Here is a 21,843-nt window from a genome sequence, read left to right on the forward strand (position 1 = left end):
CTCTATATTACTTGATAATGATACATATACTTGTGTAGAATACCTACAAATATAATTGAAATCTTACTTTTCTTGGGATCAAGTTTTTGGTACCATTATCGAGGATTAAAATCTTCAAGTAGTGGTGTCAGCTTCATAAATCCTTATATATAAAAAAATATTGGGATCAAAAGTCTCATATGAGTGGTCTCAAATCCTCAACTCTTGGTTGAGATGACTAGGACCAATATGTTGAAGCTCAAAAAATGAGTTCCTAAAAGATTATCAAACTCTAAGGATGCCTTGTTCATCTTCTTCATGCACCATTCACCATACCCCTTACCATCACCACTTCACATACACCACACTCACACTCCTCACTTACCATACCCACCCTCACATCCCATACACCACCATGCATCATTCCCCAAGAAACACCCATAATTCTCAAAATACCCAATTTCTATCCCAATTACCCCAACATTATCTTAAATTCCCAAAATTCCCAACTTCCAAAATTCCTCAATTTAAATTCAAATCCAATTTCCATAAACCCTCAATCCAAAGTTACATCAACCCCATATCACATTTCACCCCAAGTCCAAAATCCACCAAAATGGAAACCTCATGCCAAACCTAAAATTCACCAAGCCTAAGTCCAAAATTTCATCATGTGCATTCATGACTTTACGAAAATTATCATAATTGATTATTAAACCAAATCCAACCCCATAATCCAAGTCCAAAACCAACCCTTTCATATTTAATTTCAAAAGCCCATAAATCAAGCCTAATGTCCAAATCTTCCATAACCCAAGCCTAGATGACAAAAATTTAGCCCCCATGATCAATTTAATCAAGCCTAAAGTCCAAAAATTTCATGATTGATCAACCAAAAGTGGAATTCATGAAAATCCTTTCAGTGCTTGGAATCCTCACCCACCTTCCTTAATGCAAGCCAAGTCGCCATGCAGGAGCCATAGGCAAGCCATATGGCTTCATCCAAGCCAAATGGAAGCTATGAAGCCATGCATAAGCCTCATGTGAGCCATCATACTATTTATGGTTAAAGGAGGAAGCCCTTTAATGATTCCACTCAAGGTGCTTAACCCTTTTCATTATTCCCCCAAACCCATGATGAAACCCTAATCCCTATGATTTGGACTTGACCATCCAAACCCACATGATGCACATCAGACCTAGCCACCATGGGGGTGAGCCAAGCCCATTTGCATGACTCAAACCCATGGTTGACCCAACAACACCTTCTCCCCATTCCACTTAAATCAAACCCATGTACACATGACACCATCCAATCAACTTCACAATTCTCCACCACTGAGCTCCCTTAGCAAGATAGTGACCACCCCAGCTCCACCACCCCACCTTGGTCGGCGACAAGCCCAAACCCGAGAACCACCCATGAGATATAACCCAAAATTGAGCCCACTCAATGTGGCTCACCCCCATTGGACCCTTGCCTCCACCTCAACACCACCTCAACATCACTTTCCACCTCTTATCCTGGCAAATTGACCACCATGGTCTAACCTATAAATACACCATCCCCTCACATCTATTTAGCAAGGGATTTAGGCAAGGTTTAATGGCTAGATGTGGGCGGCAAGTTTATAAAACTCAAAGATTGTTTGGTGGCTGATCTTATGTAAAATTTATACAAGATTTTAAAATTTTATTGGCATAGGATTGTTATAGCATGTAGGTTGGATTTGATTAAGGTTTAATGATTAGTTTGAGCAATGTATTTGTGTAAGATTTTGATTAATTGATGATTGTTTTATGTGTGTTTGAAGGTTGTTTGAGAATTCATTTTATGTTTTGTCTTATGTAGGTTTAGATTGTATTTGGTGAAGTTTAAGTGTTATTTATCTGAAATTTGAAATAGGTTAAAGGTTGATTTGTGAAAGGTTTAACAAGGTTTTGAAATGCTTGTTTGAAGTTGATTTGAATGTTATTCAAGGAATGAAGCTTATGTAGAACTTAAATCTTATTTAGAAATTATTTTAAAAATGAATTTTATGCCTTAGATTTTAAAGAATTAAGAATTAACTGATTCAATTTAGATTTTCTATGTGTTATATTCTATATATATATATTTATTTTGTTATGTGCTATGTTTAATTTATATTTATATTCTGTTCATTTTTTTCTTTAAATAAATTTAGTTGAGTTGCAAAATTCATAGCATACCACATATGTAGCTTTGATGCGTAGAGACACTTTAAATATTTTAATTACATTTTATATTAAATGAAAGTTTTTATATATATTTAATTTAGGGCTTTTTACATGTGGAGGTCTCCAAAACATGTTTACTACATATAGAGGTTTTCAAATATTTAAGTTACTTCTGAAGAATTCTGTTATGGATCCCGCCTCCGCCTTAGCCTCGGCCTCAGCCTCAGCCCCAACCCAGCCTGACTAGGCCTTTAATTTGTCGATTGAGCTGATATAGGGTCCATTTGGGGCATCTTATAAGTGCGGGCGGCGTCGTACCGTTTGGTTCGCGTGTTTTGCCAGCTTATCTGAAACTGCGTTTGAGTTTTTACACTAAATGCAGACCACGGGTCGACTCCTGCGGCCCCGCGGGCCGCGTTTCAGGATAAACAACTTATCCCGAAATACACAAGCTGCCCCAAATGGACCCTTAAAGGACACATATCCGACAGCGGGCAGCAAATGAGCTTTGCAAGCCCTCATATGGTTCCTTGATAATCTTCCCTTTTTCGGCCCCATCTGGTTCCTTCGGCTTCTTCCCTGTGTGTGGAGGAAGCCCTCTATGACAACCTCGTCTTTGCGAGTGATGACTAGCTGAAGTTAGGTTGGTGGTCTGGAATGACGAGATGAGATGGTGTGGCTGGATAAAGCTTCGTTGAGGCAGTGAATGAGGCAGAGGGGGAGGCCAGGGGAGATTGGAGGAGTAAATTAAATACTTGAAGACCTTTATATGTAGTAAATATGGTTTGAAGTCCCCCTATATGTAAAAAACCGCCCTTTAATTTATTGTATATTACTTCTTTTGGAATTTCATTTTTTGAAATAATGGAATGTTTATCCAGAATCCCTTAAGCAGTTAAGCCATCTTGCATAACTCGAATGATCCAGAAGCCCAACGGTCGTATTTTATTTCGTTAAAAAGGAATAAAGGTTCTGTTTCTCGCTAACTTCATCTTCCCGCTTTCTTCCTCTGCTCCGCTTCGTTATCGAAAGAAAGCGCGAGCGACGGACTGTTGGAGCCATGGGTCGTGCGAAGCTTCAGATTAAGTATCGAGAGCACGTTCGCGATCGCCGCTCAACTTACATGACGAGATGGAGAGGCTTGAAGAAGAAGGCGGAAGAAATCTTCTTCCTTTGCGGCGTTGATGTTCTCGTTGCTTCACGTTCCCCGGAATTCAACACCGTAGAATTCTGGTCGGAGAAGGACACGCCGGGATTTCGCCGGATCAGAGAACGCTGCCTCTGCCTGCACAAGAAGAGCGATGAAGGAAGCGGCAACAGCGTAGAGCAAATCCCCTGCCTTCCGATGTCTTCTTCTTCCTTTTCCACGACGCTGTTCCATGAAGAGATGGTGGCCATGGAAATCAAACAGAAAGAGATCAGAGAGAGGCTGCACTTCCTCTAACCTGATTCCCATAATGAGAATTTGGCACCTCAACTTCCGGGCGCGTAGAGGAGCCTTTGCAGCACGGTCCTCTTTCTTTTATCAATCTTCACAATTCGCCCACTCTCTTCCTCGTGATTTTTTTTTTTCAATATATTTTTACAGCGGGATGATCTCCTTATGATCAATCTGGAGCAAACTTCTCCACCCGCACCAACTTTTCCTCCTCACGACCAGCCTATTCCTCCTTTTGCTGGTTTCAGTATGTGTTTCCAGCAATATATTCACCACCCACTTATACAACATTCTCTGTTTGCTCAATCTATTCCACCAATCGATCAATATTATCTATCTGCTCAAGGCATACTTCCTCATCATGTTGGTTCCAATGTGTCTTTGTAGCATGGTATTCTACATCATTTTGAGCAACCTCCTACATTTGTACAACATTTTCACTATCTTGAACAAGTCAATCCATTTGATGAATCCATCCATCATCTTGTTGATCTTTAATACTGATGATCCATCAAGTGATATGCTGTATTTCAACTCCACTTTGTGGAGCAACTCAAATGAGTGGAACTGGGTTGAGAATGTTTTTCTAGATTTGGAATATGCTTTATAGATATAACTTATATAGCAGCTTATCCAGTGACATCATGCTTTTTTTCTTATATACAACAACTCTATTGTATAAAATGAATGTTCTAAGCTTTTTAAAACAATATAAGTAATAAAATTTTGTTGCTTTAGTTCAATGCTGATTTTACTTTGAGTGATTTTTGGATTATAAATATATTTTCAATAACTTTTCTAATGTCTTTATTTTTTTTTATACAATTTAGATCTAAATAGAACTTAATTCACCTCACAAAAAAATTTTCTTTATCTATAGTCAAATTAAAATCCAAACCATCAATCCATTTTATAAAAATAAAGAAACAAAAAATAATATTAAAAATTTAAATTTCAATTTCAAATATTACCCTAGTTAAATACATTTTAATTCCTTTGTGTGATTCATTTATTTGTCTAGAATAAAGTTGTTGGTAAATGTAAAGCATGTGAACGAACAACCTTTCGACCTTAATGAAATAACATCCTAAAAAATCTTTTCTGTATAGGACATGCTAATTCATTTTTTGAAGTTATATGATTAGTTGATTTTTGTTACTGCTATTCGACTTGCGGATTGTAAATAAATAAGAAGTGTGGTATTCATGTAAATCTTCTAATAAAATATTGATATACGAAAGTTCAAACTAATACTTCTCAACACTTGTTTCATGCTTTATAGTTTGCTTCATCTTTTTTTTCTCCTCGATACATGCATACCGCACAATTTCGGTATATTTACATATCTAACACCTAAACTTTTATTTTTTACATTTATAACATCAAATGATTTATATCACATCATATACCGCTATTACTAAGTTATGCAAAATGTATTTAAATGAAATACAATTTTGAAGTATGGATAAAGTGGTATGAGTGTAAAATCAAAGTTTAGTGAAGCCAGTGCATGAAAGCATGATTGCACAGATAAGAAGGAAGGGCAAGGTTGCACTTTGAAAAATTTCTCGTCAAAACAATACAGTTCCGGAGGAATGCTACGGCAACACAAAAAGTGTGTTTCAGGTGATGTTGTAGTCTAAAAGTAAGGTATATTAATATATGGCTAAGAAATGTCATTTACGAAAATATTATTGTCAAGTAAAAATTGATCATTACTACCATAAACTGGAGCATGGGTTCAAGCTATTTTGAGGAACAATGTATGCAAAATCCATAGGCGCAATGGCTAGGCCCTTGTATTCAAGCAGCTCATTGGCCACCTGTGGGTTTGACTTCAGAAGATTCCCAACCATTTCCTCAAGTGCCTGATGGTATGTCTGAGGATGGAGTAAGTAGTGACCGAAGCCCTACATAAAAAGACTCTTCATTCTTAAAAATTCTCACATCTGTAGAAAATATTAAAAAATATATAATAAAATACAACCATTTTTTTATGAGATTAGATGTTTCACTGACGAAGATTATACAATACAATTAATCAAAAGAGTTTGTGCATAATCCTTCAATGACACCAAGTCTACATGGTGATGATTTTGAAGACCAGTAAAAAAAATAAGCAATTAATGCTTGTAATGTCACTTTGGGCTTATTAAGTTGCTACAAGTTAAAAAATATGCCTAAAAACAAATAAAATCTGCTTAAATCCATCATTTGGTTGAATGGAGTTAGAGATCAATCTTGTATTTTGCACTCTAGAAAGCTCCACTCAGCCTCCAAAAAATAGAATTATTTTATGTTAATACCAGAAGAGATTAAAACAAAATTATCATGATTCAAAACATGCTTTCTATCCGCAATGAATGCCCCATAGGGATAACAAAATCATAATAATTAGGTTATGGCATGATCTCATGTTCAAGAATAAATGGAATATAGCTTCATACAAGAGCATGCTATAGATACAACAAAAATGTTCCATATGTCGAGCAGAATGATTCATAAACAAAAAGGCCGAATTATTCTTTAGGTAGGAAATAAATAAAGCGCTGGCTAAAGAATTTTCAGTGATATAATGTCTTCATAAATGTTAAGAGTAATACAATACTTTAGTAAGGCAGCAAAACAAAGCCAAAAAAGCATATTGTACAAAGAAAAAGTACTAGCTGATAAATGTAAAGTGATTTTGATATAATATTTAATAGTAAAATAGCAGAACAAAGTCATAAAAGTATGTTATACAAATACTAATAATTATAAATGGGAACTAAGAAATAAAGCACCTCAATATAAACGAAGGAATGAGCTGAGGGTTCACCGGTCAATCTGGTTTGGCTCAATACCTGCCATTTGCCCTGAATTAGAATTGAAGCAAAGGAACAATAACAACAAAGGGAAAACAATTCAGATGAAAGCTAAATGATGCTTGAAATAGTTATTTCTCTTCCACCTAATTAAAAAACATCCTTTTCTATGTTCTTGGTTGAAAACGTGTACAAATAGGATAAGAAATAACAAAAAAAGGTACATGAATTTTAATATAAAATACAAATTTCTGGCTATATTTAATTAGTTAAGAGAAACAGCTCGATTAAATTTACTATGTAGATTAAGATTATAGATATATTTGTTATATGCTAATAGCTTACTTTTCGCTTGATAATTGGATTGAGCTCAGCTTGTTCTCTAAGCAAATCAACCATATTACAACATGAAACACAAGCTCGTTCATTAAACAAGTCAGATATGATTAGAACCCAAACGTTCAGGTAGGTAACACTCAACATCATACAGTGAAAAACAAATTATTTGCAAAAATAAAATAAAATAAAAAATATTGGAAGAACGGTGTGTAACATGCTTATGAAAGACTATTAGAAGCCAATCATCACTTGTTTTTCCTACCATGCTTACTGAATATAACTGGTAACTAACCTCCACTGACAAAGACAGCAGCATACCATAAAATAACAAAACCAAGTTAAAAGCATATTGCATTAGAATTTAATGTATGCTTCACTAGAATAGCAACCAGTTTGATATTTGGAATATTTCTTTTTTAGGAATATATGTAATACCTTATGAGGGGTACTAAAATGTTCTGTTTGGTCAAGAAATCCATTCAATAAAATTTCAAAGATTAAGAGAATGTCCAATAATCGAAGATAGAGCATTTGATATCAATAATTAGGACAAGAAAAGTTCTACATGAGGCAAATTATAGAGGAATCAAATTAATAATCCATACAATGTAACTACAGGATAAAGTAATTGTATATCAACTTTGAATATTTATGTCCAATTAGAAGTAACAATTTTATTTCATACTTTAAAGATTAAATCTAGAGTTAACTTTTCTTTTTCAAGTCAATTAATGAAAATAAATAAAATAGAGAGAGGATCCTCATATATTGTTGACAGGTATATAATTGAGTACCATATAAATTGAATTAATATTCATTAAGAAAACGGTGTTAAAGGTATGTTAATTTCATTGAAGTTATAAGAAGGATCATTGATTAGTGTTAGACATACTTGTAGAGAGACAAAAAATAATTACCAGGAAAACAAGTTATCAAAAATAAAAAGTGGAGACTGTAGATATATTTCTAGGGAATGCATTCTAATGAGATTCAGTAACGCATGCTTGAGTTTTCTAGGACATTAAATTCTTTTAATTTTGAAGTAGTCCTCATAAAATAAACGTTCTTAAAGAGACACGCATTATAATGTCAATAAATTTATGATAACAAGCAAACCAAACTATTTGATGCAAAGATGAAAAGTGTCTCTTAATCAGTAATGTCGTCATCTTCCTCTCTACATTGATACTAGCAAGGTTTAAATAACATTCAGGTATTCTAGAGTAAATTCTTTAGAAATAAGTGACAATATTTACTTCTCTAATTTAACTTTTATAAGCATTTCAAATCAAACTGATGTGGGTGGTGGGTTAGATCACTGAAGTGACCAATTATAAGATGTGGGGGTCCCCTAAAATGCTTAGGAGAGTAAGGCTATATTTGGAGAAGTTTCATTTTAAATAAGTAAAATTTGGAAGAATTTTGATATGTTTTGGTAGTTTAAACTGAAGAAGATATTGAAGAATTTACTAACTCAAGGATATTGAAGACAATTACGGGAGCTAATTATCTATAGATTTTGGTTTTTCTTTTTTTTTTTGTTTTTTTGGTAGAGGTTAGGTTTGTCAAATGCAAGCCCTAATCGGACTAGTTTTGGGAAACCTAGTTGGACGACCACCCTTGCACTTGGGATTTAGATAGGAAATTGGGTAAGAAACTTATGGATTTTAATTTTATCGAGTAAAATAAAATACCAAGAACACTTCACATAAAAATTCCCATAAAAAAACTCAAATCATAAAATTTAAATGACAAAATAGAAGACCTACTAACTAAAGTAGGGTTCTAAGAGAATAACCAAACTCTCTTAGGCTTGGTCAGCCACCAATAGCAAATAAATTTCTTTCCTCAATTCATCACAAATAAAAGCTCCTCCATACAGTAGAAAATAGGGTTTTTAAACACATAAAACCGCCACTAAAATGAAGCATTTAAGAAGACGAGGAAACAACTAGAACCTTAGATTTTGACCTAGTTAATCTTGAAACCACCACTCCAACTCCCTTCTACTCACATGGGAGGCCCCTTAAGCCTAAAATCAATCAATTAATTAAAATACTTAATTAATTAATTAATTATATTAACTCATTTCGACTCCTTACAATTAATTATAATACATAAACACAAATAGAACCATAGATACCCACCCATACAACACATTAATTTACACATGTGACACAATCATATAAAATACACATATTATTTAAAAAATAGTTTCAAATAAGAAAATGTCCTTTATTTAGCCTTCAAGCATTCCTTTCATCTTGGCTTCTTATAATTCGACCTCTTGGATTTGTGGAAGCTCTCTTGGATTGAGCTCTAGTAGTAGGCCCATCTCCCATGCATATGGGCCTCACTTTAGAGCCATTATGAAATACCAAATAACAAACAAACTATCATTCTCAGACACAAGCATAACCAAGTGCTTTTGAACAAGTTTTATGACAATTGACGTGGGCAACTGTTCACAAGGGATCACACTATGTGCAATCTGGGACAGCCTTGTTCAAGCAAACCAAGGGCTACTCCTTGGTTAGCCTAGCATAATATATGTTATTTCTTCCTGTGCTAGGTAAATATTGTGTGTGTTTCTGTCGGGACTGCCTTCAACATCTCATGTGTTCCCTTCTAAGATTGTATCCAAGGACGAGTGCTTCGGCTGTATCTCGCTTTGAGATGGTGACTATCATCGACATTTCCTTCCTCGTCCTTCCCTTCATTACCATTTTCACCATACTTGCTATAGCAACCTGGAAATAACCCTCCTTTGACTGTTTTTTGTAATCCACCTTTCCAACCGACTCGCTGGTCTTCCAACCATTTCAAACCACTTCCTTGCCATCTAGCCAATGTCCCAACCTTCTTGCACCACCTCCCTACCACATATCCTCTTTCCCAGCAACTCAGAACCCCCTCCCCGCCGCCTAGCTATTGTTCTAGCTGCCCAAAACCGCTTCTTATAGCTATTTCTCCGTTGTACAACCCACCTATCCACATGTTGCCATCCCAGACAACAAATATCTACTGCTTCCCTACTGTACAACCCGCTGCTCCACATTCCCTACCATGCCGCCACCTTACCCAGCCGTAACCAACCACCACCATTACTGGATCAACCCCATAATGGGCGTTTGTGTGTGTCGTGTCAATTATTTTTTTTTTCAATTTTCGTGTTGCTTGTAATCGCCTATTGGCTTTTTCAGTAACAATATTGGTTTAGTTATTGTCGTTTGTTTTAATTTTGGTATCAACAATCATTTCGACAAACTATTTAGCAATAAAATATATCAAAATTGAAATATGATTAATGTAAGATTGCTTTCAATTACAAGAGCATAAGTTGTCACTTACATTTAGCCGAAGTTTCAGAAACTTAATATAATCGATGACATTATCAAGAATAGATGCCTGATTACCCTAAAAATAAGAAGAAACAAACAGAAAAAAAATTAGAATGCATAAACAGTACAGTAAATATAGAAAGGAAAAAAGTCAACAATGAAAGAAATAATTTTGAGAAACAAGTCTTTCAAGTCATTTAAATTGCATAAATTTCAGTAGTTTGCATGACACAGATAATCAAATGAAACAATTTTTAGACACTTGTTCCTCTAGTTTATAACAAAATTCTATTGAGTACAACCTAATAAGATTTTTTTAAAAATTTTTTAACTGAGAAAATTTGGGGCTAGATAGCAGACCCCAGTCATATTTGAGTTTGATCAGCTTATCAAATTTTTTTTTATATTTACAAAGAAATTAATTGTGAACTACAAAACATTCAACATTTATTTATATATATTAATTGAAACTACAGAACAGAGTAAACATACCGTTTCAGCGTATGGTAGTGCATTTTTCAATGCTTTAATTGCTTCAGCTACTTTAGCTCTATATATCTGCCATAAGTAAACTTCTAGCAAATTTACAAAGCAACTTAGGAGAGAAATGAGACAAAGGTTAGCTTATACTGCTCCAATAATAGCTACGGTACAAGGCTATATGCATTATTGTTGCGGAGAAAATGAACAATTTTATATGAGAAAATAATAAAATTGTAACAAACTCCCAAAGAATAAGAAAAATTTTCTTACCCGACTACTAAGCACTTTTGGAGCTCTAGCAATTTTTGTTGCCATGTTTGCTTCGGATTGTTGCGCGACATTAGAGCAATATTTTGACTGTAGCTTGATCAAGATACCAAAGGAAAGCCAATTCTCAAAAATGAAATGGAACAAACATAACATATTTCACAAAGAATCAAAATGAAATATACTTATGATATAGATGGGAATCAACTTACGATCGATGTTACTTGTGCACATAGCAAAACAATAATTAAAAAATAGAGCTGTAAATATGAACATACTTCACATACTTATGCAGGTTCTTCAGATTCAACCTTATTTGCAAAATTGGTTTGTTCTCCTTGAGTATTTGATAATGAATATCCAATCTATATTTTAAAAAAGCTTCAGACGCATAGACTTCAGGCATTACATGTGACATTATTGTAGAACATAGGTACCGTAAATTACCCCGGAAGGCAAGAAATACTCCACACCTCCAATTTTTGCAGCAGGACACAGAGAGTTTGATAAATTGCTCAATGCATCAATATCAAGATGATTAATTATTGGCATCAAATGATTCAAAGTTGAAGCGCCGGTTTCAAAAAAGGATGTTCTCTTCAAGTAATTCCAATTAGAGTTTTCAGCATCCAACGAAGAATTTGTTGTCTGTACACCAGGATTATATTTAACTAGAGGTGATGCACTCCTATCGATCATTTCACCAAATGTAGTTGCACGTAGTGGCTGGATTGGGAAGAACAATATCATGAAGAAAAATATTAGCATTATAACTGAAAGCTAGCGCAAATTTACATAGAGAAAAACTATTATAATAATAGCATAAATTTCATGCCAGTTTCTTTTATATCTAATAGCCCCTTATCTTCTCACATGTTTACATGCATACAAGCTTCATAGTTGACAATGTCTTCCATCAAGGATTTCTTTAGTATAAAATCAATCTCATGTATGATAATAGTCGATAAATGAAAATTTTAGAGAGAATTTAATTGAAAAAATAAACATAGTTGCATGGTTCTTGGCAAATATCAATAAGCAAATTCATACAGCCACATAAAAAGCTAAAATATGAAACTAAAAATGATATTTTTGTATTACAAGTTCAGTAAATGCTAAAAACATATAAAGCAAACAAATCAATAGTTTATTGAAAATTAGTTTTCCCATGACACTACTAGTTGCATAACTTGGCATTGCAAGAAAATCAAGGAAAATAATACTAAGATCAATTAGTTATGAAAGCACAATAAGTTTTTGAATAATATAACTTATGCAGTCTTTCATTAAAATATTTTCAGCAAACACCATATGGCACAATCTTATTCATCTATGGTCTACCATATTCAATATCTTGCAATCAAGCAACTAGCTGCACTAACTATGCATGTTTCCCCATTTTTCACATGACAAATGGAAAGCTCATGATAGAGTTCATTGGCATCAAGTATACAGGTTGCATTAAATTTACAATAAATATCTCATCAATATTAAGAACTTTGAAATTTGGAACTAACAAGAGGCTTGATGCTACTCTCACACATAAGTTGCACAGGAAATTTTGTCTATCTTGATCTAATTCTACGATAAAATAAAACGACTTAATTTACAAAACTTAAGACTGACATTATTTGGTTAAAAAATAATGCATATAAATTTAGGATGCATTAAGAGAAAAACATTTTGAAGAATACAAAACAAAAATAAAAATTTTAAAAGAAGGTTGCCACTACACCAAAAATCATAATAACTACCTTTATTCTAACTAATTGAAGTTGATTTTTTGAATCCACATAACCTTTTGGACAATCCACATTATCGTGGTTTTAAACCTTTTCCCTTATCTTTGAACCCTTTTCCCTTATCTTTCAACACTAAGTTTATTTAACTAATAGGTGAATTTTCTACTATACATCATACATGTTCAAACCATCGAAAGTCTATTTTTCAATACCTTAGCTTCAATTGATGCTACTTCCACAACCTGTAATATAATCATTCCTCAATTTTTCCTTTATAATTTTGTCACACAAATATTTTGACTTTCCTTTTTTGTTCTCTCAATCTCAACTAGTCTATCAACAACATTTTTACTAGCCAACACTATGATTCAAATAATCCAAATAACATAATTGCAATTTATAAATTTTAATTTAAATCTCCATGACATTGTTTTAGTGTAATACTTATGAGGTATTTTTCCATTTTAATTGCTCATCGTTAACTATAAAAATTATTTGCTATTTATATCTCACTCTATTGCCAACTAAATCCTAGAGTTATTAGGCAAAAGTATCACTTTATCTTAGATTATTTGCTATTTAATACTTCTGAGTTATGAAGTAATATTTGTCAACATTCAAAACAGTAGTAATAGTATAGTTAGCAACGACAACCACCTTCTTTTCTCATTCTTCAACACAAAGAAAATTGATCAAACAATCTCAACCATCAATGTTAAATAGCATGTGTTTAATTACTTAACTTTGTCAATATCAAGTAATTGAATTTTTGTTTTGACATTTCAATTTTCATTTTTTTTAATCTTAAATTATTTTCATATACTGAAAATATAAGTTTGAAATAAAAACCTATGCAATCAATCAATGCTAAGGTAAACTATATGATTTTATCTCTTGAAAGAGTTCAACATTATATCTCAAGAATTACATGTCTAGTGCATCAATTTCTTGGGAAGCTATATACCTTTGATTGGCTTTACCTAGCTTTCTCGTGCTACTTTTGATGAAGGTTATGCATGTTAAATTGTCACAAAACTCTTCCTCGACATTATTTTGGCCTAGAAAAATCAAGTTTTATCTCCAACAATGCTACAAACACAACTTACTATAAAGCTTTTACTTACATAACTAAGAATGCAAAATTTTCAATGGTTTCTCAATCAGTTTCTCAATCAATGTTGATCATATGTTGATCATAATCTTTCACTAAAATATTTAATTATTCAAACATTATCTCATTTAACTGAATTTCAAATCGCAAATTATCAAATTATAAGAAATTTTCAGTCATGAAAGACCATTTAATTATATCATCACATTAAGAAGATTCATCTTAAGTAATTTAAGATTTATATGAAACATAAATTTTAGTTTGGGAAAACTTAAAATTTAACTTAGTACAATGTACTTAACTCAATTTCATTGATCAACATATTCATGTTTTTTTCAAAACAAAGCTTAGAAAGAATGATAAATGTAGAGAGTATGGATGAATGAATTTTATTTTGTTATGCTTTAAGAGCTAATTGGGATTTTTTTTTTTTTTGGGCAATGGTAGATAAAACAACTGATGGCTTCTGGTGATGACAAAAGAAGTCAAAGACAGTCAGTGGTGAGCAACACCTAGTGGAGGTGATAATTTTTATAAAAATATTCAAAACACCAAAAAATTATTTGTGGGTGTTATTAAAAATATGTATGTATGTATGTAATTTTTGGTTTTTGTGAAGTGTGTGGTCGAGTGTTATTGTTGGCTATGATTGCTCGGTTTCAATTTATATCCACATGCATTCTAGATTTTATAGATTCTGTTTTGTCGTGTAATGTGAATATTGAGTGTGATGCTTTTGCTTAATGTTGGAGTGTTTATTTCTCTTTGGAGTTAGCAACACAACAATAATTAGCTCAAACTTTTCCTTTACAAAACGCCCTTTAAAAGTTTACGGCATCTTCTAGTGGAGATTTCATCCTTCTTGATTCAATTTCTTAGATTAGGCAACATCACAAATCTTTGCCTCTTGCTTAGTGTATTTTGAAACTAGATGATATTGTTAGCATTATACTTTTTTGGTATTTTGTAATGAGATTGATGTAAAATTTCACTACTAATTTTCTAGAAGATGGGAGTTTTATATACACAAAAGAAGTTTAATTTGGTGCTCTTGTTCCTTCGAAAATTTCGTTCCATCTTCTTTTTTCTTGTCATTTCAAAGTCTATGAAAGCTTCAGTGTATTTACATGAGTAATGATACAGGATTTTGTGCTTATAATTAACTTTAATTGTAATGTAATATGTAACATAAAATTTTGTCATCCCTGGAACAAGGAGTACGGAGATTTTAGTTTGTCATTTTTCTAGTTATCTATAGTTTTGGCATACCCAAAATCTTGTTATTGAATTTTGAAGCCTGATTTTAATAGCCTAACTAGTGTTTTTTATTATAAGTGTATTTGAACTTTTTTATAAGTGTATTTGAAGTATTTGAACTTTTTTGGAGATTACTGGAAAGTATTAAAGCATTTCAACTTATATTTCATTTTTAGTAAATACTCTGAAAGAGAAAGAAGTCTTCTAAAAACATTTTAGGATCCTATTGGATTATTGATCCTCCACTTTGATGTTTTTCACTAAGTGTGGTGGATCAAAATGAAAACAGAATGCACACTAAATGAAAACAAAACGGATATTAAATTCGCACCAAGTTCCAGTCATATTTTACATAGTTGTTTACTCACATATTCAAACAATGAACTCTTTAAGGTTATGATCAATGGTGTAAATAGAATACACACATAAACATCTATATTCCTTTGTCTCTTGATGCTTGGCGTGAGCCAAAATAATTTTGAAAAGGTTTTGGTCAAATATGTGCTTCTTGATCTGTTTGTTTTAAAGGTTGTCTGTATGCATCTAAGAATGAATTTATAAGTTTTAGTTCCATTATTGTAATCTCACTTCTTATACCTCTATATAAAACTAATGGTTTATGATGGTTGTTGAGCATAACATGTTGTTATGGCACCAAAACACCTGAGAACTTGCAAATCAATTTGGAGTTTGGACCTAACTTGGTTAATATATCAAATAAAATGATGGTGCATGAATATTATTTTTTGCAACCTATTTTTTCTATAAAAGTGCATGGCAAACTTGAGCAGTTCATATCTTTTGATTAAAACTACCATGAGGCGAGGAAAGATATAAGTTCATTCATCAAAAGCAACTCATAAAATATTAAGGCGCACTCATCAAAGTCAATGTTCATTCATCAAAGAATAATGTATACTCATTAAAGGCACCCAAGATGCACTCATCAAAGGATAGAGTGCACAAACCAAATGTCAAGGTACCCTCATAAAATACCAAGCTACATCCACTAAAGACCGAGATTTGTCGAAAGTTAAGATGCGCTTGTTAAAAGCAATGACGCATTCACCTGACAAAAATGCACTTGCCATAAACCATAGTTAATATGCGCTCATCCCAATTCAAGGGGTTACTTGCCCAATAAAAGAGAGCACTCGTTGCAATTTGCTAAGCCACTTGCCTAGTCTACTTGCCCATGCATGTACCAAACTAATGATTTCATCAAAAGGTTAGCATCCATCTTAGAAAGCTAGCAACCTTATTTACCTTATCAGTGACTCGTATATATATATTTATCTTTACGAGTTCAAATTGTGTCTTATCATATAACAATCAAAACCCCTATAAATAATAGGTCAAATAACAATTTTTGGGGGATAGAAAGTCATTGAAAGAATTTCATTTTGCAATAAAATACTCAAAGTTTGTCTCTCTAGGCTTTTGTTTTCTCTCTATTTTTTGCTCTGTTGGAACCTTGTAAGTCTTGTAGTAAGATACATCACCATGGAAGATCTAGATCCAACATAATTCATTTGTATGACATTGGTATGAATCACTAAGGAGTTATAGACAATAGCAATCCTGCGAAAAGAAATTCATAATTGTAGGATAGATCTAGGAATACCAATCATTTCCTAATTTCTCTTTATCTTTTGAATTTAAATTTAGTGGTTTAACTGGATTCTAATGGTATATCAATAAAAATTCCAACATAAAAATGTGCACACCTCTCGAACTTCCTACGTGTTTTTTAAGCTATCCAAACTCTGGATAGAAATAATCTAGTAGTTAAATCAATAATTTTGTAGTTAAATCAGTCATTTCAAATATTAAGGGGGAAACTACTTTTAATAATCATTGGCCAAATAATCTAATGAAACCAGAAAAATGACTAATAAACAACTTTCTTTCTTATCTAGCAAAGCAGATTCATAATATAACATGTTAATCAGTAACCCTTGCAATACAGTTTCAACTTCAATCGATAGAAACAAATGAACAACAAAATTACCTTCACAAAACAAAAAATAAACAAAAAAAAAAATCAATGAATAAATGTCATAAATGTGCAAGCATGTCTTCGCATTCAAAAATGATTTCTGTATCTTACAAATAAATTCCTCATAACAATGTTTCTAAATGTAATTTTCACGTTCAAAGGAATTTCATTAAGGATAACAGCACAGACACGTCATGGACATGATCATTTGGCATCCACAATATATAAGTACGAAGAAAATATGAAGAAATTAAACTATCGCATTCCTTTTTAAATAAAACAGCAACCTCAGACCGAATACACATCGTCAAAGAATTCATAATCTGCTATTGGGCATAATGATCGTAACAGAAAGTCACTTAAACATATATTGAATCGCCAAAACTGAATCAACCTTGCTAAAGCTCGACTGAGAACTACGGGTCACGAAGCTCAGAAATGAATATCAAATCTCGAAAGAAGGAAAAAAAACATTTAATCCTAAAAAAAAAGTTTATAGATCCAAAAAACCATTAATAAGAGAGCCTTAGCATTAGATTCATCGGCGTCAAAGCCACGATCAATGAACAATACACCAAAAGCATCAGCGCATTGCAAGATGACAATCGAAACAGATCTAGAAAGATAGTATTAAGCTAAAACAAGAGGGGGGGAGGAATGGAATAAATGGCATTGTTAGCAACATCAGAGCATCGCATTCGATCGGATGAAGAAAAGGGAAGAGAAATACGAGCGCTTACATCGGCAGGTTGGAAAACTTCCTCCCGCCTAGGGTTTATTGTCTGGGTTTCAGAAGAGCATCTCGTGCGAATGATCTGATCGTTCGCCAAGCTCCAACCATCAGCTTTTCGCACCACTGCCCGGAGAATGGAGCAGAAGCGCGGGAGGAAACTACCGAATATACCCCTCAATAAATCATTTAAATTATTTATCAATTTTATGCTTTTGATAAACCCCTCTACTTTCCATATATGGAAACAATCAAATGAGCTTATTAAAATATTTACATTAAAGCAATTATGTTATAAAATAATTAAACAACCTCTCTTATTTTTATTAAATAGATTATAATAAACATTAAACATATAGTCAAAAAAATTAATTATTATATTATAACAAATAAATCGATTTTTGGAAAGGTTTATTGAAAGTATCACTATATATTGAGAGTCGTTACATTCTTTTAGACATTTGAGCAAATTTAATCGTGAAAGGCTTTGAAATCAAAATCTTTTAATTAAAAAAAAGAAGCACTCAGCAAATACGTTAATGCGACTTATATAAAACCCTTGCTTGATTTGAAAAGTCACCCATCCCCAAAAAATATAAAAATTTTCTAATTCTTTAAAAAATGATATTTTTGGTATCTTTTAGTCTTTAAATTTGATCATTGCTTTCAATAGAAGTCATATTGATTTTTTTTAAAAAAAAAGGTCTTAGGCCTTGTAGAAATTAGAAATAATAATAATAAAATCACTTATCCATAACCTTTTTCTTATGGAATAAAATGTACTTTTTTTATATATTCATTTACTTTTGAAAAAAAAAATGTACATGTCACATAAGATGGAAAATTATGAAGCAAACATTCAGCTTGAAAAGCATATATTTTATCGGTATACCACATAAAATTTTCATATTTTTGTGTGCAACACATAAATCTTACTATATCATTTACCTCATGACATTTTGAACTTGTTATATGCAATCTCAAAGTATTGATTTTGTTCACTAAACTAAAATAATTTTTTGACATTGAGAAAGAAACAATATTATAAGTTGATGCTAGTAGTGTTGGATGTTTTCACATGTTCATCATAAAATGTGTCAATTTAACAACAAAATAATCATTCAAAGGGGTGTTGCAACTACTCGCTTATTTAAGAAAAATATGTTGTAGTTATTAATGCAAAAACATTATGTTGATTAAACAAAAAAAATACTATTTTCGATGCTGACGGCTTTTGCATGGGAACTGCAATTACTTTGTGCATTATAACTTGTAGTTCTCGTAGACTGAGTGACTGATTGTCATGTTAGAAAAGCTTGTTGAACGAGATATAAGATTAAGAAGAAACTTGATTTTGCTATGATAACAGAATAACTGAAGCTATATTAGCTTAATTTCATTAGTTTGAAGTTTCAAGTTAAATAGTGCGTTAGATTATGAGCAACCATTAACTTAAAAAATTATTTAAGAGTTTTTTTTTTTTTTTTTTTTTTGTATTGAAGCATTAGTAATATTTTATAATATTCTATTCTATTATGTTTTTAAATGTAATCTTAGTCCCTTTCTTCCATCATGGCTTCACTTCGATCTTCTGCATTTCTTCCCTTCAAATAACAAAACTATCATTTTTTGGCAGAAGTAGATTAAGCTTTTAAAATTATAACATCAGTTAGAGAATTGATTACAATGAAGGATATGGGTGCAAAAGTTGCATTATTTTACCTTAAGAGAGTAAGTACAACCATGATTAAAAATAATTTTTTTATATATTCATTTACTTTTGAAAAAAAAAACGTACATATCACAGAAGATAGAAAATTTATGAAGCAAACATTCAGCTTGAAAAGCATATAATTTATCGGTATGCCACATAAAATTTTCATATTTTTGTGTGCAACACAAATCTTATTATACCATTTACCTCATGACATTTTGGACTATGTTATATGCAATCTCAAAGTATTTATTTTGTTCACTAAACTAAAATAATTTTTTGACATTGAGAAAGAAACAATATTATAAGTTGATGCTAGTAGTGTTGAATGTTTTCACATGTTCATCATAAAATGTGTCAATTTAACAACAGAGCAATCATTCTTCTTCCTACTCCCAAACAAAGGGGTGTTGCAACTACTCGCTTATTTAAGAAAAATTTGTTGTAGTTGTTAATGCAAAAACATTATGTTGATTAAACAAAAAAAAAGTACTATTTTGGATGCTGACGGTTTTTGCATGGGAACTACAATTACTTTGTGCCTTATAACTTGTAGTTCTCGAAGACTGAGTGACCGGTTGTCATGTTAGAAAAGTTTGTTGAACGAGATATAAGATTCAGAAGAAACTTGATTTTGATATGATAACAGAATAACTGAAGCTATATTAGCTTAATTTCATTAGTTTGAAGTTTCAAGTTAAATAATGCATTAGATTATGAGCAACCATTAACTTAAAAAATTATATTAGATTTTTGTTTGCTTGTAAGGATAGTTTTTTTTTTTTTTTTTTTTGTATTGAAGCATTAGTAGTAAGTAATATTTTATAATATTCTATTCTATTATGTTTTTAAATGTAATCTTTGTCCCTTTCTTCCATCATGGCTTCACTTCGATCTTCTGCATTTCTTCCCTTCAAATAACAAAACTATCATTTTTTGGCAGAAGTAGATTAAGCATTTAAAATTATAACATCAATTAGAGAATTGATTACAATGAATGATATGGGTGAAAAAATTGCATTATTTCACCTTAAGAGAGTAAGTAGAACAATGATTAAAAATAGTATGCATCAAAACAATACTCATATTGACACAATCTTGTAAGTTTATCCTATATATCCAACAAACACGGCATAACATACCACCCAACTTTTTATATATTTAAATATCTAACACGCAAACTTTGCTTTTCTACATTTATACATGCACCCAAGTCTTTCAAATCACAAAAAATATACCACTATAAATTTACTTTTAAAAAGTGGAATACAACTTTTCATGCATAGGTGACATGACATATATGCATATAATTCAATAAAATTATTTTAAATTATCGTTGTCAACGATAATTTTTAAATGTCTTTTTCTGCGAGATGAAAAGAGATGCTAATTCTAGAATAGTTTTTATATATAGAGAGTGGGGGGTATCTTATATTATATAAGATAATTAAAGTTATATTGTTTATAGGGGAGTTAAATTGTGTTTACGAGTCTAGTTCGGGTTTAACCCGAGATTGATCCGACTCGAAATTGTTTGACCCAAACTGTGCCTGCATATTAAGCGGGTCAGAATGTCCAACCTGAACGTGACCAACCGACCATGATAACTCGTTTAACAAATGTGGAATAACTATTCGGGTCGATTTTTGATTAGGGGGTTGAATTCAGATCAATTTTGGGTTGGTGGGGCAACCCAAAATCAGCCCAAAACCTAAATGGTTCATGATTTCTAAACCAAATCCGACCCAAAATTTATTTTGTTCAATCGTTAATATACAGGGGCATGCTTCTTCCACTCATCGCACTTAAAAATAAAAATAATAAAAATAAAAAATAGAGAGGGTTTTTTGACTTAGTTTTGGGGGCAACAACTAGATTAAATCTTTAAGATTTGTTTTTTGAGGCAGACCTCTCCAAGGAGTGGAATACTTGATCTACAAGTGGATGGGGGCAGAAATCGAGTTCTAATCCGAGGAAAAGCTGTGACTACTATGACAGATGTCTAATGGTGTGATGCTTTGTTGCTTGCTCCACCCCCTATAAATTTGTGGCTGAAATCACTAATATCCTGTCCGTCTCCACTTCTGGAAAGAGCTATTCAGGAAAAGCTGATCGACGTCGGCTGATCGAACCTCTCCAAGGAGTGAATACTTGATCTACAAGTGGATGGGGGCAGAAATCGAGTTCTAATCCGAGGAAAAGCTGTGACTACTACGACAGATTTCTAATGGTGTGATGCTTTGTTGCTTGTTCCACCCCTATAAATTTGTGGCTGAAATCACTAATATCATGTCCGTCTCCACTTCTGGAAAGAGCTATTCCGGAAAAGCTGATCGACGTCGGCTGATCGATACCGGTGTAGTGCTATGTCAAACCAGTATAACAAATCTAAATATGAGTTGAGTTATTAAGAATGGCCATCTGTTGACCTCACTTTTGG

General features: G+C 32.5%; 2 protein-coding genes across 2 annotated transcripts; both read right to left on the minus strand.

Annotated features, from left to right (window-relative positions):
• Positions 1-5,122: 5,122 nt before the first annotated feature.
• LOC110027618 (transcription factor bHLH69-like) lies at positions 5,123-11,011 on the minus strand. Its single transcript, XM_020729119.1, has 5 exons — positions 10,854-11,011; positions 10,593-10,658; positions 10,111-10,176; positions 6,400-6,459; positions 5,123-5,526 (listed from the first exon to the last, which is right to left on the minus strand). The coding sequence occupies exons 1-5, from the start codon at positions 11,004-11,006 to the stop codon at positions 5,335-5,337; spliced, it is 537 nt and encodes a 178-aa protein (XP_020584778.1). The 5' UTR covers positions 11,007-11,011; the 3' UTR covers positions 5,123-5,334.
• Positions 11,012-11,137: 126 nt separating this feature from the next.
• On the minus strand, positions 11,138-17,878 carry LOC110027614. Its single transcript, XM_020729114.1, has 3 exons — positions 17,700-17,878; positions 11,298-11,576; positions 11,138-11,215 (listed from the first exon to the last, which is right to left on the minus strand). The coding sequence occupies exons 2-3, from the start codon at positions 11,547-11,549 to the stop codon at positions 11,138-11,140; spliced, it is 330 nt and encodes a 109-aa protein (XP_020584773.1). The 5' UTR covers positions 11,550-11,576; positions 17,700-17,878.
• Between the last annotated feature and the right edge of the window lie 3,965 nt (positions 17,879-21,843).

This window comes from Phalaenopsis equestris, unplaced genomic scaffold (assembly GCF_001263595.1).
Source record: "Phalaenopsis equestris unplaced genomic scaffold, ASM126359v1 Scaffold000429, whole genome shotgun sequence".
NCBI classification, from domain to species: domain Eukaryota; kingdom Viridiplantae; phylum Streptophyta; class Magnoliopsida; order Asparagales; family Orchidaceae; genus Phalaenopsis; species Phalaenopsis equestris.

Bases quoted from the DNA above. Each gene is read 5' to 3' on its own strand.
- LOC110027618 (XM_020729119.1), bottom strand. From the start codon at position 11,006: ATGTTATGTTTGTTCCATTTCATTTTTGAGAATTGGCTTTCCTTTGGT. The intron at 10,659-10,853 runs GTAAGAAAATTT...TACTTATGGCAG, and splicing joins CAAAAGTGCTTAGTAGTCGG to ATATATAGAGCTAAAGTAGC. The intron at 5,527-6,399 runs GTGCTTTATTTC...CTTTTTATGTAG, and splicing joins ATTCCTTCGTTTATATTGAG to GGCTTCGGTCACTACTTACT.
- LOC110027614 (XM_020729114.1), bottom strand. From the start codon at position 11,549: ATGATCGATAGGAGTGCATCACCTCTAGTTAAATATAATCCTGGTGTA. The intron at 11,216-11,297 runs GTAATTTACGGT...TTTAAAATATAG, and splicing joins AGTATTTCTTGCCTTCCGGG to ATTGGATATTCATTATCAAA.